Source organism: Heptranchias perlo, chromosome 18 (assembly GCF_035084215.1).
Source record: "Heptranchias perlo isolate sHepPer1 chromosome 18, sHepPer1.hap1, whole genome shotgun sequence".
Classification (NCBI taxonomy): Eukaryota; Metazoa; Chordata; class Chondrichthyes; order Hexanchiformes; family Hexanchidae; genus Heptranchias; species Heptranchias perlo.
In genome coordinates this window covers 46,771,418-46,796,556 of record NC_090342.1, presented here as the reverse complement: position 1 = coordinate 46,796,556, position 25,139 = coordinate 46,771,418, and the positions used below count along the sequence as shown (strand labels likewise).

The 25,139-nt window shown below is 42.0% G+C and overlaps 1 protein-coding gene across 1 annotated transcript in view; it reads right to left on the bottom strand.

The window, feature by feature from the left end:
* LOC137334837 (A disintegrin and metalloproteinase with thrombospondin motifs 20-like) overlaps positions 1–25,139 on the bottom strand; it is a 423,984-nt gene that overhangs the window by 56,772 nt on the left and 342,073 nt on the right. Inside the window, exon 29 of the mRNA XM_067999860.1 lies at positions 6,422–6,589. Coding sequence (XP_067855961.1) covers positions 6,422–6,589 — 168 coding nt within the window. The remainder of the gene's footprint in view (positions 1–6,421; positions 6,590–25,139) is intronic.

Below are 25,139 nucleotides of genomic sequence, written 5' to 3'. Positions count from 1 at the left end.
CCACATGGAATAGAGTTACAAATAGTTATGGACAATAACATTATGATTTTGTTTTATAAGTTTCCTTTTGGTTCTGTTGAAATCGGACTTTATGTTTCAATTCTTTTATTAATTGTGCCTCCTTAAAACAAAGGGGCATGTGCAAATTAGGGGCAACCAGTGTCATCTTTATGGGTCAGTTAAAAAGAGGCAACTGAGCAAGAGGCCATCTTACTCCATTTTGCGCTGATGTATTTGGGGAGTGGGTGTATTTTCCACTAGTCTGAGTAACAGGACTCAGATTGAAACAAATATTTGCTACAACTTCACCCCTCCAACCAAAAAGAAAGCAGGCCCTATATCTTGGATTAATGACATTTTCAACCTTCGCTACTGAAATGTTTTAAGGTTAGTGATACAGTCCATATACTCTTTATCACCACAATCCAATCAGCCTCCTCATGTCGGCAATCATATCTAAATGCATGTAATATTTATGGTTCCAGCTGTTCTCTTTTCAAGTGCAATAACATGTTCAAAAGACCAACTATGGTTTTGCAAGTCGACAAGTACTTGATGGGTATTACATGAGACCTGCTGAAATTTAAATGGGAACGGATTGAATTAGAGAGATTATGATCGAAGATCAGAAGGGTGTATATACACAGCGGTAATATCTTTGGAAATGTTTTTACAAGTGCTGGTTTCATCAGCAATAGCTCAACTGAATAAAAGCTTTCAGGAAAATAAAAAAATCCTGCACAACTCAAAAACTCAGTCACGTTAAGCAGTTCATAAAAAAGTGGATCAGCTTCATTATTTAACACTTAAAGGTAAATTTCAAAACATCTGGCACTGATCTGAGAGGCTCAAGAACTTACTGGCTTTTCTCCTGCTCCACACCCCTCTCTCCAAGCCAAGTACATATATGGGTCAAAAATGCAAAAAGTCTTTCAGAACATGAGATTGAACGGTATACGTTGTGTACAAATCAAACAGTACACTTTGTACATGACACTTCTTTTCCCAGGAAATTAGAAGCAGTACTACAGATATACAACACTCTTCCCATGCTGTTTGACCTTGAGTTGTTCTAACACCAAGCCTAAATCGACTTGTGTTAGAAAGGTTTCATTTTAAAATAAACTTACTTTGCGTCTTTACTAGTTAAACTAAATCAAAACCTAATTTTGTTTCCCCAGTTTGTATTTTTTCAAGGTATTCAATGAAAAAATAGTAAATGATACCCTGACAGAATGGGAGAGATGGGCAGGATCATCAGAAGGTGACACAAAGTGCAGGTGGATTTGATCGGTTTCTAATCTAAAGTCTTTGGGGGTTTCTTTGAGTTTCTGTGGGAGCCACCCAATTTTCCTTCCCGTTATCGGACAAGGTCTATCGTGGGTGGCCAATCAGATACCGCCAGTTTTCCGCCCCAGCCAAAATCTAACGCTACTATCTCTAGTTTATTCAACTATGGCTCCTCAGTACAGTTCATTTGATTGCAAGGTATCCCCCGCTCCATTCTACATATGGTCTGGGAATGCCCAGAGCTTCAATTGCTCTTGGCATGAGGTGGTAGATATTTTATTAACTCCAGTCATGATTCAGCTGGCCCTTCCCTCTTCCCCTACCTGTGCCTTTGGATTGGTGTTTCCCTTATGGGAAGCCGCCCAGTTGGGAGCCTCAAAGATCATAAAATGCATGATACTCCTCTCCCTTCTGATGGCTGAAAGGCTTATTATGATTGCCTGAAGGTCACCAGTAGCACCTCTTAAACAGCAGTGGCTAGATTTAATTAAATTAGAAAAGGCTAGCTCACCGGAGGTTGGGGGAAGTATGCAATTTTAGATCAGAAATGGAATCTCTTTGAACAGTTTAGTGGGATTAAAGCACAACCAGGAAGCCAACTAGACCCAAATGGACTCAAAACCTGGTTATTATAAATGTGTGAATGCTTATATTATCTTTGTAATATATAAGGATTAAATGAATTTTAGTATTAGTTTCTCAGTGGTTCAACTGGCAACAGTTGTACCTAACAGCCTTAGAATAGGTTAGCTGTAAATTGATGAAAAACTCAATAAAAAATTTAATTAAAAACTGCTGTGATTGAACATGCAAAAATACAAGGAATAGAACGAAACCAAGAAAGCAGAACGTATATCTGGCAAATATTACAGTACATTAGGTGAGAATAAAATGTGGTTGTGTTCAATACGACAACTGGACTCTGGAGGAAGAAGACTTCCAATAGTGGATCTTTTTTTTTCGATGGGTGGGAAAAAACATTGATAAATGGAGCACTTCAAAATGTTCATTAACAAAGTGTTATATGATCATACAGAACAACTTGTCAGTGTGAACTTGCATTATGCAGTGTGAGTTACCATCTCTAGATTAAAAGGAAGGTCACTCTTAACAGAACTAAAATATTAGCAAGTGGGAAGAAAAACATAAAACTAGGCATACAGGAACTCTGCATTTAAGTCGGAAGTCTTTAAAGGCTAAAAAGCTTATAAATTCCGATTAGAGAAAAGTGATGACAGTGTTTGGGGTGATGACAATGTTTGGTATAGCAGTTAATGGCACAAGTGTATATCAGGATAGAAAGCTAAGAGGCAGGTTTTCCCATGCAATTCCTCCACCTCCCATAGTGAGTTCCTGATCTCAGCTCAGTGAGGACCAAGCGAAGGTAAGGTCTTTTTTCTCAGAGGGACAATTAGGAACCAACTTGAAGTTGAAAAACCTAAGTGAAGGGAAAAGGCCCACAGTGCAGGACAGAAAAAAGCAGGAGCATGTAGCAGTCATGTACATCATTTAACAGATGAATTAAACTCAATACCATTCAACTATCTGTCAGGAGAAATGATCAACCACAATCGCTGTGAAACAACACTCCCCTGTGGTCTTCACCAGCACTGACGAAAAGCTGAAACCCATTGTTATTTTTTCATTGCTAAGTTCAGCAAATGACAATTTTCTTTCCACTTATTGGAAAGCTAGGCAATGTGTGGACAAGGAGATTGTGCAGAGGTTTTCTGCTAAGCAGTGAAAAAACAGGGAATTTTCTTCTCCCAGAAACTATACCTATTGGCCCAGATTTTCCTGGGGGCTTGTGCCATTGTAATAACCCCTGAACTGTGCAAAAATACCCAGAAATTATGCAGTAAGTGACTTACGACATTACTTATACCATGCAATATTTTCCTGGGACTTTTGCACCTCTCGGCCTTTACCTTGTTAAAAAGTTAGATGGCAATTATCATAGCTCCGCCCCCATTAAAATTAATGGCGATCATGATTTTCCTGCATTTAAGCCCGTTTTCAAGTTGCTGCCACTTTTGCTGATTAGGACTTGTTGGAAGACAGGTTCTTAAACCATTGCATCGGCATGTCAATAAAAATTTATTATTAATTAAAAATTTATAATTATTTTGAAACAGCGGCAGAAACACTCGCACAAATAAGTTGGGCTGGAGGGTGCAGCAAAAGCTGTTACAAAGAATATCGGTCCCTAAAATCACAAAGTTGAAGGACTCTAAGATTATGCTGGCCCCAGCTCCTCCCTCATATTTAGATTAAAATATTCTATATCTGTATGAAATGCCAGTTTTATGGACCTGTTAATCTAATAACATTTGCTTCACTTTTGCTCAACATTAGAAAAGGCCTGGAATTAACTGGAGCTCCAACCTGTGTCAGCCCAAGGCTTACTCTGGGAGATTCCTGTTGCCATTTCTAGCAGGTAATCCCTGCCCCTCAATAATGTGAAATACTTTACATCAAACGTATTCATTGAATCACTGGGAAAAAAAATGGCTGTGCCGCTTCCAATTCGCTGCCGTGCTCACTGCAGCGTGTGCTAATTTGAAATGGAGGAAAACATGGCAGAAGTTATTGATGGCGAGATGGGCACACTGGATGGCTAATTTTACTATCTGATCTCGCCATTGCAATGAAACTCTGGTCCATTCTGATGACTCCAATGGATGTCCTTGAGTAAGATAGTGTAGAAACAAACTGTGCCTCCTGAAAACAGACACTGCAAACATCTTGGGAGCAGGAGGAGAAATAGGAAAGGAGAGCCTTGCTGTAATCAGATCCTTAAATTACGCAGTAGGGAAAAAAAAATACTTCTGAGCAATAATGATGAGATGGGTAGTTATACAAAACCAGAGTGTACTACTGCTGATGACTGCAATCATTTACCACTGATGTTTATAATCCAGATTTTTGAAGGTTTTAAGATGAATTTGATTGCTGTTCTTCAGGGATTTCTACTGTACTTATTTGTTTTTTATAAGCTCTGCAACTGAGACTAATGCTACTCTTATCAACCAACAGAAGCGATGGTCGCTGCAGATTATGTTTACGTTCTTTCTTCCTCCTTTTCAGATTCTTTTTATATCTTGTGAAAACAGCTAAGTGATTTCAGGGCTTGGAGACATTAAAGAGTGATGAAGAACCAGGAAACTAGATGGCAGAGTGCTGAGGGAGACTAGAGAGGAAATTTGTGAGGCATTGTCAACCATTATGAAGGAACTGGGGAGGTACCAGTAGATTGAAAACAGGCTAATGTGGTATCCATATTCAAAAAGGGTGACAAAACAGATGCAGGCAATTACAAACCCATTAGTCTTCAATCCCATTTAAAATAATGGAATTGATAAACAGGAGTAAATTAGAGGATTATCTGTTCAAGAACAACCTAGTAAACAGCAGCTACCACAGTTTTAGAAGGGAAGATACTGCCGTACCAACATCCTTGATTTATTTGAGTTAGTGACAACCCAACTGAATGATGGTAAACCATACGATATTGAACGCATAAGGCTTCCAAGGGCTTTTGATAAAGTTGCACATGAAAGGCCACTAGTTAAGCTCAAAGCCGTGGGTATTCAGGGTAAACCGTGGGAATGGATATGGAACCGGCTAAATAGAAAATTTAAAACTCTTTAGTGGAATCATGTTAGTGGGGACCCAGGGTTTGGTGTCAGGACCACTACTGTTTCTAATTTACATCAATGACTTGGGTTTAGAAACGCAATGAAAATTGGTCAAATTTGCAGACGATGCCTAAATGGGAGAGGCGGTAGAATCAAAAGGAGGCAGTATAAAAATTATAGACTGATCTTATCAAAATATGTAAGTTGGCCGAACAATGGCAGATGAAATTTAATGTAGCCAAATGTAAAGTATTGGGAGGAAAAATGGATGACATACATACTCCATGAATGGTGTTGAAATAGCTAAGTATGAAGTTGAAAGAGACCTAGGAGTCTTGGTGGACTCGATACTCAACATGTCCAACCAATGCAGAGCAACAATCAACAAAGCCAATGAATGTTGAACTATACAGCCAAAACGGTAGAATGCAAGTCAGAGGTAGCTGTGACCAAACAGTATAGTGCTCTACTCAAACCTCATCTTGAGACCTCTGCCCAGTTCTGATCACCGTGACACACACACATTTGAGGCAGTGCAGAGAAAAGAAGAGGCTGATCCAAATGTAAAGGGTGTGAGTTATGGGGAAAGGCTGGAGAAACCTGGCCTCTTCACCCTGGATAGGAAGCAGCCGAGAAGTGAGAGGTATGTAAAATAGCAAATAATATAGAAAAATATTTTAAATTAAATTGTGGGAGTAGGACAAGGGGACACAAGTTTAAACTAGTAAAAGGTAATTTTGGGACTGTTAGCAATGGAGGTACAAACCCTAGAATCAGCTAAGAAGCAATTGGACGCAGCAATGGTTGGGGGGAGGTGGGGGGGAGTGTAGGGTGAATGAATTAAGATGCGCTGAGTAGCCTTCGTCATCTGTAAGTATCTTGTGATCTACAGTGGGCCATGAAGAGTTTGAGGATTCAAAGTGTTTGCAGTTCTTGGGATATATTTAGATACAGATAATCTAACAGTTACAGCAGTCGAGTACTGAGTGTCGCAATGGCAGCCAGGTTCAGATTGAATTGAATTTGATTGCTGCTAAATCTTGGTCATGCCACTTGAGGGAGAGAGCCATCTCTGGAGAGGGAAGGAGTTGATTAAAGTAAACTAGTAAATTCAGAGGGAGCTCTATTCAAAGTTTAACTCCTTTCAGCCAATGCTGAGCAGCAGTGACAGTGAATGCAGAGAAGCCTAGAGCCAAGATTGTCCTGCATTTCAGGTTGAATGAGTGGAGGTAGAAGGAAAATAGAGGTACCAAAGTGAACTGTATCAGTAGATTCTTTTCAAAGCAGTAGTTACCTTTGTAATACTCAATAAAACTACACAGCATGAAAAGAATTGTGTATAATTATGAACCAAAAACCTTGAATTTACCACCTTTCTATGCAACACTAGGAAATTCAGATGCAGGCTCGTGTCAAAACTTAAAAGAATTGACTGTAATAATTTTTCAACAGAGAGATGATAAAGAAAGGTACAGAATGGCATCAGATCATACCTCCTTCCATCGAGTGGCTTTCCAGCCTGGGCATCGGCCTGCCCTGCACTGTTTATATATTCGAGGCCTCTTTAAGTGCTCGCAGTACTTGTTGTCCACAGCTATCTGCTCCGCGTCAACACAGTAGACATCCCGGTGCTTGGTGCCCTTTCCACAAGATACAGAACACTAGGAAAAAAGCACAGACCTTAAATTCTAATAGCCCGTAGCTACACATATCTTCAGATTATGTGTTTCACTAATTGCAAGAAAACAAAAATCCACCGCAACAGGTTAGAAAAGTTAACAAGCGTATTTGTTTTCCGCGTCTTTGTAGTGAAGCTACAAAGTATTTGGAATGGAATCATAAATGTGTGCTGGATGGCATCTGAAATTAAGTTAATACACACAATTTCCAAAATAAAGCCCTCATCACTGTGCTCTGTAATGTGGCTGAATAACAGGGCTCACTAGCTACAGTGAATAATCTACAATACCTTGGTTGTATTCCCTGGAATTTAAAAGATTAAGGATGATTTGATCGAAGTTTTCAAGCTATTATGGGGAATTGAGAGGGTAGATAGAGAGAAACTATTTCCGCTGGTTGAGGAGTCTAGGATTAAAGAACATAGCCTAAAGATTAGAGCCAGGACTTTCAGGAGTGAAGTTAGGAAACACTTCTACACGCAAAGGGCGGTAGAAGTTTGGAACTCTCTTCTACAATCTGAGACTGATAGATTTTTGTTAACCAAAGGTATTAAGGGATATGGGGCTAAGGCGGGTATATGGAAGTTAGGTCACAGATCAGCCATCTTCTCACTGAATGGCAGAACAGGCTTGAGGGGCTAAATGGCCTACTCCTGTTCGTATGTTCCTACCGTATATTTTTCCAATATGAAGAAAATAATACCAAAATGTTCACAGTTGACTGCCCGGTTAAAGATTCCCTCAAATTAACTAGGTTGCCAAACTCACCATTATGCACCAGATGGAAATAAATGCAGCTGATGCTGCTTCAGTTCCACACAACATTGCAGGCCATAACAATAGGAATAACCATAAAACACCAGAACACTGTTGACTAAGGCAGCAGTCAGAGATGGAGCACAAGTTCCAGTCACAGTTATCACACAGTCTAAATTTCATCTCACATTAGAGTTTGATATCTGTTTCCTTCAGCACCAACAGTGAAAGGCTTTCTTCTACCTTAACCAGATGCTGGGCACTGGACGGTATAGTGAGTCAGCACACCATCCTTTCATCCCTGGGACCTGGGTTACAGTCCAGCACAGGCTGACGGACAGGAAAGTCTCCTTTCTGCTTGCTGTCAGGGTTTTTATGAAAATGTCATTCAATTGGGCCTCAATGAACTTTTAGTTGGTGCTGGCCCATAGCATAAAACTGTCTACAATTCAGCAAAAGTTGACAAAAACAAATGGCTGGTGTTAATAAACGCATGCTGGAACAGGAAGGAGCGCTGAAATGAGCCTGAAGTTGCAGCACTATTTTAGGACAGAATTGAGAAATCAGTGCTGTGCAACTGGGCATGCTGTATTTGATCTGGGAGGACCTGATGTTCACACTTATACAGAAGGAGGGCCATTTCACCATAAAGTCATCGCTGATTTCCTCAAGCACAAAAAATTGTCAAAAAATAAAAAGAGCTGCATTCAAAGTATATCTTATTCAACAACGTCTTGCATTTGTATAGCGTCTTTAACGTAGTAAAACATCCCAAGGCACTTCACAGTAGCGTAATCAGACAACAAAACTGAAACAGAGCCAAAGAAGGTGGTATTAGGACAGGTGACTAAATCTGAGGCAGGTTTTAAGGAGGGTTTTAAAGGAGGAGAGAGGCGGAGGGGTTTAGGGCCTAGACGGCTGAAGGTATGGCCACCAATGGTGAGAAGAGGAAATGGGGGATCCACAAGAGGCCAGAGGTGGTGGAATGCAGAGTCCTCAGAAGGTTGTAGGGCTGGAGGTTCTTTGACCTTCATCCTGCCCCTTTCATTAACTTCAACAATTTGTTCTCAAAGTACTTTCCTGAAGACAGTGAACTTTCTTAAGTCACCACTGCCCTCAATTTCTTTGCCTCCCGATCCTTCCAGGGCACCACTGGTGACATCTCCAGAGGGTCTCAGTCGTCTGCACATAAGTGTATATGACAGGTCACGGATGGCTTGTTTGCCAGAGCATCCAACTATGTCAACTGTCCCATCGACAACATCGGCCAGACTGAGAGGGCAGTGGGTTTTAACTCTCTGGCTGGCTTCCCATGGGTGCAGGGCACAATTGATTGTGCACAAGTAGCAATATGAGGACCTCCACATGAGCCATGACTGTTCATCAACCGAAAGGGATATCACTCCATCAATGCGCAGCTGGTTTGTGACCACCGGAGGAGGTTTCTGCAGGTGTGTGCCAAATTGATTTCTTTATTTTGCGCGAGTCCAACATCCCGGCCCTCTTCCGCATACAAGACAGAGTTAAGGGCTGGCTCCTTGGAGACAAGGGATACCACCTGCAGATGTGGCTCATGACATCTGTGAGAAACCCCACAAACGAGGCACAGCAGCAGTACAACGACAGTCACATCACCACCAAGTCCTGAACAAGCCAATGGAATGCTGAAGTTGCGCTTCAGGTGCCTGGATCTGTCTGGGAGAGCCCTTCAGTACTCACCAGCGAGGGCGTGTAGAATAATCGTGGTGTGTTGCATCCTGCACAACATCGCTCAGCAGAAACGGTAACAGCTGGAGGAGCTCGAATGCGCTCATGAAGCCAGAAAGATGATGAGGAGGAGGAGGAGGATGGGGAACCCACTGCCAGAGCAGCGGTGCACATGGCTGCTCGTGATACCATTCACTTCTAATAGGTTCTCACAATGAGATCAGCAAAGTGAAGAAAGCAAAGTACTCAGATCATCTGGAACAACCACCACCAACGCCTCCCCCACCCCAACCCCACCACTTTGCACAAAACAGTCCTTCAACCACGCATACGGCCATTGTACATGCACCCAATGGGTGTCATCAAGTCTTGGCGTTCATGATGAAGCACATGAAAGGGTGCTTTCACAAAATGAGAATTTAACAAAAAACAAATAGAAATGAAAAATTTGACATTCCATTTAACACCCTTGTTCATACCCTTGGTGATTACAAAGCCTTCGCCTTCCTCTTCCTACCGCTTCTATGTGGTGCATTCCCTGTGGCTGCAGCAGAGGTAGTGGCAGGTTGCTCAGATCCCTGCCCTGGCTGCTCAGATACTTTCGGCCTATGACCTCTGGGTTTTGGTGCCCGTGAGTTCCCCGCCAAAGACTACTCCACCTGCACCTGTGCAGGGGCAGACTCGGATGTCGGAAGTGGAGGCAGCATTGCGGGTACTGGTTGGGGGCCAATGGGTGGGAGCGCTTTCAGTGGAGTCCCCACTTCCATGTCCCCTTTCGCCATCATCGCTCTCCCAGGCCGGCGCAACATCACTCCCATCACTCTGCTGGACAGCAGGCATTTTCTAAGGCCACAGGTGATGTTTCTGTCTGCCTGTTTAAGGCAGCAGACATGTTGGTATCCAGAGTCCACACGGCCGTTGTCGTGGCCTGCATGGACTCATTAGAGAGCCGTGCTTGAAGCTCAGTGGAGGCTGCCACTCTCTCCATTGCAGACATTCTCGCACATACCTGTTCCACCAATCCACTAGCGATGGAGTTGAACTCTTCCATCCTCTCCGCTTTTGTGGAGAGTGTGCGTGACACCTTTTCCATTACCTTGCAAAGGTGGAGCTGTACCTCGATCATTCTCACCTTCAACGATGTCCCCCGGGGTTCATCATTTGGGTCCAGCTGAGCAAAGCGAGCAGACGCGGACTCTCCACCACTGTCCCTGCCACCAGTGTCTGCTCACTTGTGAGTGTTGAATCAGTGGGTGACAATCCAACTATCTGCCAAACAAGACCCACCAAAGTACGAGTATCAGTGCTGGTGCCTGGCTGGATGTGATGTGACGGTGCACCCTCAGAGAAATTGAGCTCCTCTGAGGAATCGCCCTCTTCCATGGCGCCTGCCTCATCATGAATCCTTGAAAGCCCTGGAAGAGAACTTAAAGCAATTTTAACTATCATTGCAGAAGTTAATTTGCAATGAGCATACTGAGGTGCGCAATAGGTCAGTCATTGATAAAATCAATTCATGATGAGTGTGAAGGATGTTAAAGTTCTGTCACCAGCCGTTTGCGGGTTGCCAGTCTCGCCATCTCCGATGGCCAGGCATTCAACTGTGCGGCTCAGATTCAATGCCTCCTCCTCCGCCTCTGTCAGAGGCACTATTTGTAGTGGCCCCCCTCCAGTCCTACTCCTCTCCCATGCATTTTGCACTCTCTTCTTCTACAAGGGGAGAAAGAACAGACATGTGAGTGAATGAAGGTGACATGGTCAATGTGTTCAAGCTGCCAATGAAACAGATACACCAGAGGGTGACTATCAGACAGATTCATCACATTGCATCAGGATTGGGGTGAGTGGGAGTGGTGGGTTCACAAATGGAGAGGTGAAGAAATGTACAGAAAGTGAAGATAAGTTGATGATGAGACTTAAGTGGGTGTGAGGAGTAGGCTTGGCAAGACAGTGAGGGGGGGTGGGGTCATGTACACCACAGGATCTAGGTGAATCAGTAACTACTCACTTCTCCTGACCTGGTTAGGTCATTAAATCGCTTTCTGCACTGCACCTATGACCTTGCCACTGTGCTGCTCAGCTCCTCTGCCACCTCCAGCCACGCCTTCTTGGAGGCGGAAGCAGGGTGCCTCCTCCGGTCAGTCGGGTATAGTATCTCCCTCCTGCTCCTGACACCAGCCAGTAACAACTCGAGAGGAGTCGCTAAAGCAGGGTACTGCCTTACACCTGTAATGCTGCATCTCTGAACATTCCTCCTTTCTCCCTCAAAATCCATGTTTGTGATGGCCTATTAAATAGTCCAATTCACAGCACATCATTCGGGCGCGCGGTATGCCCGCCTCGCAGCTTGGACTCGTGAAACCCGGATGAAACATTAAGGGCCTTCAATTTAGTCGCGATCGCTCGAGCCAATGCGCAGAATATTTTTCCGTGTTTCCCACGCGACTATTCACCTCCCCATTGAGATCCCGCCGCCATGTTAAAATTATGCCCAAAGTGTTCATTCCATTCCAGATTTCGGTAAGCGAGAACATAATTCAGCTATTGTAACTCGCTGTGTGGGGGACGGATGAAAGCTGGGAAAGAACACATTCATTATCATTCATACGTGCCAGCCTGAAAATAAACAGCATCTGAACTCAATAGGATGATGCAGTCTAATGTGGCTCGAACCCATCACAGGCGTAAGCAAAACTAACAAGTCTTTAGGTGAACATACAGGAAGTCTGTGTGGTCCTCTTTTTGCCCCAGTGAATACTAACAACAGGAACTAAAAAGGTAATTGTGTTCATTTTTTAAAAGAAAAACAAAGAGTGTTTTGATCATTTTAAACAGAAGTCCAATTAATTCACATTAATTCATTCATATATCCAATTGATTTATATTACTTTTCCATCTATGTAAATCCAAAATTGAGTGCGCCGCAGTGAATTATTACAGCATATCATAAAATATCATAAATATAATGTAAAGCATTGGGAATAAAGCTTACGAATGCGCACACACAGTTGAATATGACTTATTTATATTGTTAACTCAAAATGCATGTGTCAATGAACCTCTAACACACCACACGTGAGGTACTCATATATATAAAAATGAAGAATATGATAGAAGACCTCCAGCTTTTCATCCTCATATAATTTTCCGATTACTCATATACAACATGCACTGAGGCAACAATTTCCACCCCAGCTGCTAAATATAATAAGGTATTGTAGTCCAGCCTATTGAAAGAATATTATATAATGTAGGCACTACTTCAACTAAATTTAGCTTGTTTGATTGCTTTCTTAAAATTTTCACCTGGTGCGATCTGCTGCGAGGTTTGCTTACTTGTTTTTATTCCAAAGTTCAGGAAAAACATTCTGCTCAATGCCGATACCAAACTGTTCAAGTGCAGAGAAACTGCAAACTCAATTGAATAGCCCGACATCATTACAGCGCTTGCATTTGGCACATCTGAGCTCAATTTATTTTCATTAGCCTTTCTGATGGCATGCTGTACCAGTCTAATATTCAGCACTAATTGCATACTGTACATTATGTTTAATAAACCTTTGTTTTCAGATGATTTTTAGAAAGCTTTTGTACAGAATTAGCATTCAAATTGTAACTGGCACTTAAGCTTGGAACAGTTTGTTTGCATAATACTATTGCTTTGTTTACAGTATTTAACAGGTCGTAAGAACGGTTTCTGAAATATCCCAAGTATACAGTGTTATCCATTAACCTGAAACAAGGGCTTTCAAAATGGATGACTACACCATAAAGGCATTAACTGATTGATGGGGAGGCAAAGAGGTGAATACTGAGGTACCCAACACAAAGTTCCGACCCACATCCTACATCAGTAACAGTAACAGGCCTCTAACTCCTGTAATATTGGGCCGGAATTATATAAAGTAACCGGGTCTGCTACTTTGCAAAAGGTAAGCACAAATTATTGGGTGACAACACAATTTGTTTGAGTAGATTTCGAATTTCAATCATTAAGGGGAGAACTACATTACCTCAGGAAGCCTTGGAACCTATCTATCTTTTTTGAATTACTTTGGGACAACAGGAAACACTGCAACGTATCCTACTGAAGCACTTTTTCCCCTTAAATTCTAGTGCTGGAGTTAGTGTATTTGGCAGCCTGCAACTTCCATAAACACGGTAATTATGCAAGCATTTCAAACACAGGGTAAGATGTCAGCAGACCTGGAGTTCAAAGCATTTTGAGAAAATCTCTTAGCCTGAATTGCCTACAATATGAGTGTCTGTTCTATTATAATGAGTGTTTATGCTCCAAGATTATGTACTTTGAAGATGGCACAGTGCACAAAAAAACTAAGTGATTTTTTTATCTCTGTAAATTGCTTCTTCAGCCCAGGCTTTACAAACCCATAACCATGCCTCCTGGGTTACGTCACTCAACCAGCTAGTATTTGTTACTTAACAGTGGGATATCACATCCATATGGGCAAAAACTCATCCGCCAGGCATGAGTTAATCAAAGTTGTTAATCCTTCCAGACTGAGAACCGAACGACAACTGACGCACTCCTCTCTCTTTCTTTCTCTCTCTGATGCACTTATAATATCAGGAGGCCAGGCCAAGAACTCTGCAGTTTAGGAATGGCTTCAGCCTGTGAACTGATATGTGCAACACCACAGAAAGACAACACCAGGTAGGTTCATGTTTCATTATTGATTTCCTGGACTCCACAGTTATACAAAACAAAATTAAGGCTAAGCATATATCTCCAATGAGCAAAAAACAAGGACTAAAGTTACAATTTGTTGTTGTCTAACTTCTGGCTGAAAGCAATTGTACTTCGTTTAAATCCTGAAAATTACTTATGGGATTGCAAAATGACTGCAAACTTCAACATCTGTGAAAAATGAGCCATTATTTAAAAACTCCTAGAAAGTAGTATACAAAGGGTATTATTAATTCAGAGGAGTAATCAAAATTGTACTGTAACAATATGCATGCAAAGTGAAGAAATATTTGATGGAATGCCAGTAAGAAATAACTACTATCAGTTTTCAGCAGCGTAGTGCGGGGCAGAATATACAAGAGTAAAACACACACAAAATGCTAAATTCCTTTCAGTGTATGCATTTTGTTCAATCATTTAAAACACAGGCATTTAGAAAAAATAATTTTATATGTACTCTACTTTGCAAATGTTGTTTGCATTTTCTCCTTTCCAAATGCTCTTCGATCTTGAAGCCCATCAGAGATACCTGGGAGGTCATACTGTGATTTGCTCAAAGAGCTCGGATGACATCATGAACTGCGTGAACTTAGGTTCAAGCAGTTTGTGATTATCTGAATTCAGATCAGGTTACATCCTTAAATCATTCTCAGGTAATCATTATTATATGTTTGCTGTTTTGTTTTCAGTATAATAGTAATCTTGCTAGCATGTGGTGGTAAGTTGAGGTAGTGTAATAGGGGAGCTGAGCTGTTACTGCCGATTGTGTCATAATACCTGAAAGGTGTACACAGCACCACATGACGGGACCTGTTCTATTATAAGCTTCTAACCTCTCTACTGTGTTTTTAAACCAGGCAGAAAGCACTGTAATCACAAAGAAATTAACCTAAGCTTAGCTAAAAATGCAAACAAGAGAAATTGCAGGTATCAAAAAACAGTATTAGAATAAAGCTGTAATATAGACTAAACCTCAATATGTAATACACATATTGACTATTTTACCAGTAATTATGCCGGAGCCATTTCATCTTACGGTGCCAATGCCATCAAACGCGAACAAAAAGGTGCAAAAGTAAAATAATCTTTCTCTATGGTGTGTATATAGGTATAATCTGTGAAAAGTATTGCTGGTAGCGTGTACTTCCTGTAACACTTTCCCCATTACAGTTTGCTGATTGCACCCATATTGTTATAAAATAGAGTAACCGTCGACTCATGGTGAGCAATGCCACAGGATATCTGCTAACATACATATGGGAGTGATTCACAGGCAGTAATTTCACCTTGGGGACCAGGTGATAGCTAAATTGCTCAAACTTCACGATCATGGTTAATTAGATCACCATCTTAGCCACAAAACGAGATCGCTGTCCAGTAATCACAACTGGATCAGTCCCCAAATAATTTCTGTTTTTAAATAAATTAAGGTTGGTGAGTTTTCCAAAGACCTAGTGGGTAAAGGCATCCACTGTTGTAATATCAGACCTAAGGTACTCATTCAAAAGTCAACATTTAATGACATAGTTGATCTCCGTAGTTGGGGCACTATAATTGGCTCAGCGCCCCGGACAAGAGTTCCATTCTCGCTTATTGCAGCGAACCCCTGCAGAATTACGCACGCGGCTAGGAACAGGATTAAGTTTGCTGTGATGCCCGCCACAGTTCAACAGTTTGACACATACTACCTAGGCGTACACATGAAGACTGTCACTTGCATGATGTAGCATATAGTGGTTGACTCCCATAGGATTGTACCACAGCCTTCAGGGGAGAAAGGGAGAAAACTGGGGGAGAAAAATATTACAAGGGAAACACTGCCACATATACTTGATTTATAATGATATGTTATGCCTGGGATTTTCCTCTCCTACGTGATCACCAGTGAAGGCGTGGGGGGGAGGGGGGCAGGTCATCCACCGCCTGCCCGACATCTGCCTCTGGCCCAGGAAAAGTTTCTGATGTTAGCTTCATCTAAATTTTTTGACAGGCTCCTGGCGCTCTTCCCACTTGTACTTGGGAACTCAACATGGGGGCAGGGAGCGGGAAGGGGCTGCTGCTGCAGCTATAAAGACACCTGCAGCAGCTTCAACAGAGAAGCAGCCATGAGGAAGAAGAAATTAAAAAGGTTTTGCACAAAACCCAGCAAGGCAGAGCCAGCAAATTCATCTTCCCTCCATTGACTACTGATACTGCTTTGGCCTGAGAATCATTTGCCTTCATTGCACCTCCTCAAAGTGCATGGTGCTTATTCCATTCAGGCATTCTTAGCGGTCTTCATTGCTGAGGCGATAATGACAGGAAATTTGACTTACAATGCCCACTTTGTCATTATCGTCTCATTTAAATGCTCCCGCCCAGTGCCCATTGGGAGTGACACTGCAAAACCGCAATGGGCACAAACCCCCCCCCAGCATATACTGAAAGTCAAAGGGCCTCTAAATAAAAAATGGTCAATCAAATAAGTCCAAAGACACAATGGAGCATCCTGTTAATAGAATCGCTTGATTCATACTCCATCCAGGCTTCACATATCTGTGGATACGTTAGTTGTATTAACACCTAGGGTAAAGCTTTCTCATCCTGTTTCATACAGATCAAAGAATCTGCCTGCTTTCACAGTTTCCAACTGTAGTTTACTCATAAAGGCAGCTGCCATCTTAACTCTAGTTATTTCTTAAACACAATTTGCCCCGTGCATCTAACATTGCTTTTAAAAGTACAGAAATGTTCTTTATTTAATCCTGGGTTAAAAATACCTCTGCTTTTGTCATAATCACACTCAGGAAATATATGAACTTGACAGCCATAGAAATTTACAACAGCGGAGGCCAATCATCCTTTTGGGTCTGTACCAGCTCTTTGCGAGAGCAATCCAAAATTAATCCCACTGCCCTGCTCTCTCCCCACAGGCATGTATCGTGTAACGCCTCAAATATTTAGCCACTTTTCCCTTTAAAATATGCAATGGCCTCAGCTTCAGCCACTCCTTGTGGCAGTGCTGCAACAACTCTTCGAACAAAGAAATCTCTCCTCCCCTCTCCTCATTCTTACAGTGACAACTTTAAATTGATGACCTTTTTATCACTGATTCTCCAATCAGAGCAAATATTCTAACCCTTAAAACCTATTAAAGGATTTTGATAGTTCATCCTATCAAAACCCTTTAAAAGCCTCTTTTAAACCTCTACTTAGCCTTCTCTGCTTCAATGGAAATAGTCCCAATTTCTCAAGTCTCTTTCATAACTATAGTTTTCTTTTCCTGGTTTCTTCCTGGTGGATCTACACTGTACGCTTGCTAATGGCGTTAATGTCCTTTCTATAATGGCATCCCCATAACTGCATATAGTACTTTAACTGTGGCCTAAACATTGCATTGTACAAATTTATTATTGCTCCTTTACTTTTGTACCCATGTCCCTATTTATGAAACCCAAAATGCTATTGGCCTTTTTATGGCTTTATCTGCTCGCACTTGCACTTTGAGGAATTATGCATTTGAAACCCTAGGTCTCACTATTCATTCACACTCTACAACATCTTTCCATTGACTGTATATTTCCATTCCTTGATTTTCCTCCCAAAATATATTACCTCCCGCTTCTCCACATTAAATTGCATCTGCCACCCGAATGTCCATTCTGTTAAACTATCTATGTCTTCTTGAAGTCTTTTACAGTCCTCCAACCCCCTTACTTTTGTGTTGATGGCAAATTTCAAAATTGTGCTCCCAATGCCCAAATCATCTGTGTACATGGAGAACAAAAGTGGATCCAGCAAAAGCGGAGTGCAAACTTGCAACTCTTTCCCAATCTGAGCAACACTCATTATTAACCCTAACTCTTTATTTCTTGTCCATCAAACAACATTCTATCTATGCTGCTACTTTTCCTGTTATACCATACGCCTGAATTTTGTTTAAAAGCTGTAAGACACCTTATCAAATGTCTTCTCAAACTGGTCATATGTTACGCTTACTACATGCCCTTCATCTATCCAATCAGTCACTTCTTAAAAAATAATATAAAAACAGTGTAGGGGTAATAAAGGACTCAACACTTTGCTAAGAGGCTGCACACACATGAGATCAGTTTTATTCAACACTTTCTGTGCTAGCGAGAAGCACAAAAAAAACATGTTAATTAAAACGGGCTGGTACAAATGAGGTCTTATTTTTTAAACCAGATGCTGTTTACATGGCAAAAAGACAAAAAAAATGTATTCAATCTGAACAGTAGATGCACTTAACCTCACACTGCAGGCTAACACTTTGAGATTTACTTTACAAAGCTATTCCTTTCATCGCTGTCATTGTTGCTGTGGACTTATCCCTTAATAAGGGCCTTAGCCAGTTCCCCAGTTTCAGTCATGAAGAGAGAACATGACAGTATCCCACAGCACTGGTCATGAACCCTTTCAACCAGCAGCTTATATTACACCTGGTTGATGGGAAGTCATATCTGGTTAATTTATTTTGGCTTACCTACTGGACTAAATCAACTTCACATGTATCAGACTCTCAGAAAAATAAACACTAATGCAAAATGTTATTGATCCCATGCAATAAATTAAATAGCAGCAGAAACAGACACCGAGCTTCATACCATCCAGAGCTCAGGTTTCCAAAAGGTCTACCTGTGGCACAGCTGTTAATGATAAACGATGGACAGAGATCAGATATGGAAGGTCTTTAATCTCACTAAGGCAAAACGTTTGTGTGAAGAACAACTATCATGGAGGAGTTGGGTAGCACAGTGCTTTAGCACACTGTCCGCTCACCTCTGGCACCTGAGCTTGAATCCAGCCCAGTCTGAAAGTCTCTATATTTCTGCCTATAAGAGTCCTATGTGAAATGGATTTTGTCAGTTTTAATCTAATTTCCTAGTGGATGCAAGCTTAAAGCTGCGTGTAATTCATCGATATTTGGCATTAAATCTTATTCAGGAAGACCACAGGGTGGCTGGTGAGGAGAGGAAAATATCACAAAGTGGCAGTAGAGGATATTCTTCTGAGATTACTGCACATTATTGGGGCAGAGCTTGAAGCATAGAAATGACTGTTGGTGATAATAGGAGCCGACGAATGGTAAACGTGCTCGTATGACTCATATGGTATTGCAGCGAAGGCACCAACCCACTTAAAGTAAAAGGGTTAATACCTGCGTTAAAATATTAGACAGAGGAATGTCATAGGAATCCAATTAAGTGTTTATTAGCTGTTACTGTCAACAATAACTTCTAGCCTTTGCCCTTCATCTAACCCATATTGTACCTGATCTGAGAATGATTGACGCTGATACTGGGACAAAAAGTGGACATTATATCACTCATCTTCAATATTTTGTCTTAATTTTTTTTAAATAAAGAAGAAAAGCATGATTTACCAAACTGAAGTGCATAATTGTTTACTTTTCACTATGTCAGTGCAAGTATAGGCCTGATTTTAGAAGCAGCTTTAGACTCTACAGGATCATTCGAGGTGTATATTTGATCCAACAGTGTAACTTGCAAACTCTGTGTGCATATTTTCTATTTCAAATGGCTGGGATCATGTTAGGAGCCTGTTATGCAAAACTCCTGGTTTACCTTCCCCAAAAAAAACATTCAAAACCACCTTCAGTTTCCCGTCTGTCATGCCCACACAATTTTACACTTGGCAAGTTGTGACTTCTGGTTAACCAGCTCTTATGTTGCTCATGGTAGTAAGAAATAGACAAATGCATCAACGTTTCTAAATGAATTAATTCCACAGGCAGCAGAACCAATGCACAAATGATGACATTTTTGTTAGGTCAGGGTATCAAGGGATATGGAGAAAAGGCAGGTAATTGAAGTTGAGGTACAGCTCAGCCATGATCTCATTAAATGGCGGAGCAGGCTGGAGGGCCTGAATGGCCTACCCCTGTTCCTATGAACGTAACAAAGTTGATGAAACTTTGCTCCATTCTGCAACGAAAGAGGAACTAGCAGAAAAGCTGGGTTCTAAGGAGAATCAGGTCACACCAAAAGGAGAAAATAATAAATGTGCTGTTTATTCAAGTTAAGTTACCTAACTGGCTGGTAAGTGTATACTAAACACAGTACTGCTGCATTTGTTATATTGCCCGTTTATTGTGAAAAAATTAAATTAGTGATTAAAAAAAAATCTTAAGACATTTACAAAGAAACACAATATATCATTCCATATATCCCAATTAATTAAAAAGCATTGCTGAAAATTATCACTAGCCTCAGTTGAGTTTCCCAGTTTGCCCTGTTTGAATTTGGTTGACTTGTCTGGCTAATTGCGTAGGTACAGCTTCAAGTTTCACTCCCCCAATCCCCTTTTGTTTTTTCAAAATCCACAGGTGCAGTAGCTCTGAGAATTAATCATAACCTTTAGAAAACTGGTGAAACAATAGACTCTGAATGTTGGATTCAGACAGAGCCCAGAACAGGGCTCCTATCTTCCAGGACATGGAAAAATACAACTGTTAGCTTCTGTTAGACATTTTGTGTGACTTTTGTGCTCATCAAGATGTTAATGCTGGCAGATGGCATGTTCTGAGACCTCTGGAATGAGACTCACAATTTAGTACCAAATTGAGGACAGTTTTGTGATTTGGGTCTTTAGCCACTATGTAATTTAATCTATGACCCTAAAAAGAAAGAGCTTGCATTTATATAGCACATTTCACAACCCCAGGACGTCGCAAAGCGCTTTACAACCACATTAGAAGTGTAGTCACTGTTGTAATGTAGGAAACGCGGCAACCAATTTGCACACAGCAAGATCCCACAAACACAACGACCAGAGAATCTGTTTTAATGCTGTTGGTTGAGGGATAAATATTGGCCAGGACTTCCCTGCTTTGCTTCAAATAGTGTCATGGAATCATTTATGTCCACTTGAGAGGGTAGATGGGAGCCTCGGTTTAACGTCTCATCCAAAAGACGGCACTTCCGACAGGGCAGCACTCCCTCAGTACTGCACTAAAGTGTCAGTCTAGAATTTGTGCTTAAGCCTCCAGAGTGGGACTTGACCCAAGACCTTCTGACTCAGGGTGAGAGTGCTACTACCGACACCTACAGCCAGCAGAGAGAGTAGACTTTCAGCTCACTAGTCTTGGCTGGATTTGAATCCAGGGGGGTGATTTTAAACCCAAAGAACGGGTGGGTTGGGGATGGGTGGGAGTTTAAAATAGTTGATTTTTGGGTCGCAACCGCAGCCCGGTTTTATTTCTGGGTTTAATGTCGGCGCAGAAAAGTACAGGCTTCCCACTGGGAATGCCAAGTCTGAAAATTTTGCGGTTGCGACCTGAAAAAACAACTATTTTCAACTCCCACCCGTCCCCAACCCACCCGTTCTTGGGGTTTAAAATCACCCCCCCAGGTCTTAAAGTTCAATGGCCAGTGCCTAATCCAGTTCATCACTCAGGCTCCCCTTTTAGACATTTTTAAATATTACAAACATAATGCAGCTGGCCAAGGAATGCCACACAAGTGTATTGCTCTAACAGTGTTTGATGTGGTGTAAACCAGGGCTGCAGCACATCATGATTAGTACTGTGGTTGTCTTTTCCATTGCATTTGCTTTCCGTTAGGATATTTATGGAAAATTAAAAGAAATGTAGGCACACAAATCAGGTCTCTGCCCCCACAATGCGACCCCTTTATTTCTGGGGCGTCCCCCCTCAAACTAACGTAACGGGGTCTGCACCTGAACCAACTGCAGACCCAGCACCAGCATTCCAATGCAGCAAAAGGGGGTTTCCCCGGCCTTCCATCTCACTTTCCTCCCTCTGTACCCGTGGGGCAATCAGAGGCAGGGACACCTGAGAAAAGAACCTAAACTTCCACAGACAAAAGATACTTAGATCCATCGGGAAAGGCAAGTCCTCACAATTGCCTCCCCACGGCCTTGCAACCTCTCCCCCCCATCCCCCACCATCCTTGCCAGAATAACAGTGCTTTCTGACTGCAGCTACGTCCATCCTCCCCACCCCCACCCTGGGGCAAGGCCCGGCCTGGGGACCTGTGCTGGTGGTGCACCCAGTCCATGCAAATGGTTAGGAAAATTGAGGGCCTCCCTCTCCCCACAGAAGTAGTGCACATCCAGTACACTACGCCTTCATGGGCACTCAGTGGAGGCCCGGAGAGGAAAATCGGCCCATTCCAACCCACCAAGCTTCTCTTAATTTGCGTTGTGCCACATTGAATAATTGGAATTAAAAGAAGCACGAGCTGGCGATAGGATCACTAGCTCCAGTAGCACAGGATCATACATCGCAACTTAGAAAATTACAGCACCCCCCCACCAAACCCCCGCAAAAAAGGGCTGACAAATCGGGAACAGCCTTGACATGTGAAAACAAGTAGTTGCACTGGCTCTGTAATTTGTGGTAGGTTTACACAATATTCTTTCACTTGCATTGGAGAAAAAGACAAAATAAGTACATGAAAGTTAAACCTAAAGGCACAAAGTTGGTGGTGAATTTTTAGGGGTAACGGGGCATACTTCTGTGGAAAGATTTTTTATTTGTACATTAAAAATGAGTGTTAATTTGAAACATTGTCATACTTCATCATTAACAGATTTTGTTTTAAAAAAGGAAAATAAAGTGACATTTGGATTTTCAACTCGCCAATGAGACATCAGATACCCAAATCGGTCACTCTCCCATATCAACCCCCAAAATCCCAGTTCACAAAGGCACTCTTACCCCTCCGGGCCTTGTTCACAGAGATGCTGCACCTATCCACATCCCTAATCCTCCCAGTTCATACTGGCAATCCTCTCCCTCTTCCTCATCAATTCAACTGCACCCTTCCACTCCAACTCAGTTCAGCTAGTACTCCCCTTCCTCCCCCACCCCAATGTACTGGTCCCAACTTTTCTGCCTCTTCCTCGCAAAGTGCTGCCCCTAGCTTCTGCCTTCTCCCAAAGCACCATTCCCAGCTTCTGCCCCCTTACCTCTCCCCTGCATTCCATCCATTCCCCCTTTTTCTCTTTTGCCATCCATTAATCTCCTTCTGCTTTGCTATTGATTTCCCCCTTCATTCCCCAATTCATTCCCCCCCTTCAATGTCATTCATTCCACTCCATCTTTCAGTACCATCCACTCCTATCCATTGCCCCTTTCTGGGTGCATTACCCATCTGGCTTCGGATGAGCGGGATGGAGGAAGGGGCAGGAGGGTGCCTCTGTTACATCGATTTGTGACGGCAAACACTAACATGCTGGTCTGGCTCCCAGAATGGTGATACATTGCTGTACATTTGACTGGCAGTGTTAAGGAGCTGGGCAGTGAAGGCCAACAAATCTTACCTTGTAAAAGCAAAGTGCTTGATTTCAAGGAGAGAAAACAAAAGCCACCGTGATTTCTACCCCTCACGGACCGAGCACGCTTCCCGTTTCAGAGAGCAGCAGTAATACCAGACACACACAAGTCCATTACTGCCTCATTTTGCCCCTTCACTCTGCCCTATCCACCTGAAGAATAGTATGGAGGAAGGAAAGCTGCGAAAGGGGACAAAATGGGGTGAAATGATCACACTTTCTGAACTATTGTATATTTACTTCAACAATTTCTCATTTATGATCTCACTTGAAAAAAAACTAGTGGAATAACATTTTGGTTGGTAAACAATACAAAGTAACACACTGAGTTGTTGAGAAGCACAATGTTGAACCATACATGAGACCATGTTCTGTAATCACTAAAGCAATCTTTGATGTTTAAAACCACATTCATCCAGTCAGATAACAATCTCGGCTACTGCACTTAGGAAACATCAAAGCCAGTTTATGGCCGTGCGAGGGTGAGGCTCAGAGAATACATCAACTTGTTGGAAAGGGTTAACAAGAGACTTTTGCAAAAATACCTCAGGGGGCAAAGAGAGCAATGCAAGGGGGAACCGGGAAAAACTTCTTCAATTGGATACAAACCATAAGCATCTGCAGGTTCTTTTCCTAAATGACACAAAACAACAACTTATTTTAAACTCTTCCTCGTTTACCTGACCTTAACAAAAAAAAGACCCATTTCCTCCACTCTAATTGGTGATTTCATGTGTTTTCTCATCATAAATACAAATTTCACATCACATAGAAATATCAAACCATAGAAAATAGGAGCAGGAGTAGACCATTCGGCCCTTCGAGCCTGCTCCACCATTCAATATGATCATGGCTGATCCTCTATCTCAATATCATATTCCCGCTCTCTCCCCATACCCCTTGATGCCTTTTGTGTCTAGAAATCTAACTAGCTCCTTCTTAAATATATTCAGTGACTTGGCCTCCACAGCCTTCTGTGGTAGAGAATTCCATAGTTCACCACCCTCTGAGCGAAGAAATTTCTCCTCATCTCAGTCCTAAATGTCCTATCCCGTATCCTGAGACTGTGACCCCTCGTTCTGGACCCCCCAGCCAGGGGAAACATCCTCCCTGCATCAAGTCTGTCTAGCGCTGTCAGAATTTGATATGTTTCATTGAGATCCCCTCTCATTCTTCTAAACTTGAGTGAATACAGGCCGAGTTGACCCAATCTCTCCTCAAATGACAGTCCTGCCTTTCCAGGGATCAGTCTGGTGAACCTTCGCTGCACTCCCTCTATGGCAAGTATATCCTTTCTTAGGTAAGGAGACCAAAACTGCACACAATACTCCAGGTGTGGTCTCACCAAGGCCCTGTATAACTGCAGTAAGACATCCTTGCTCCTGTACTCAAATCCTCTTGCAATGAAGGCCAACATACTATTTGTCTTCCAAACTGCTTGCTGCACCTGCATGTTTGCTTTCAGTGACTGGTGTACAAGGACACCCAGGTCCCTTTGTACATCAACATTTCCCAATCTATCACCATTTAAATAATACTCTACCTTTCTGTTTCTCCTTCCGAAGATTTATCCACATTATACTGCATCTGCCATGTATTTGCCCACTCAATCAACATGTCTAAATCGCCTTGAAGCCTCTTTGCATCCTCCTCACAACTCACGATCCCACCTAGTTTTGTGTCGTCAGCAAACTTGGAAATATTACATTTGGTTCCCTCATCCAAATCATTGATATATATTGTGAATAGCTGGGGCCCAAGCACTGATTCCTATGATACCCCACTAGTCACTGCCTGCCACCCCAAAAAAGACCCATTTATTCATCTCTGTTTCCTGTCTATTAACCAATTTTCAATCCATGCCAGTATATTACCACCAATCCCATGTGCTTTAATTTTGCACACTAACTTCTTATGTGGGACTTTTTCAAAGGCCTTCTGAAAATCCAAATAAACCACATCCACTGGTTCTCCCTTATCTATTCTACCAGTTACATCTTCAAAAAACTCCGTAGGTTTGTCAAACATGATTTCCCTTTCATA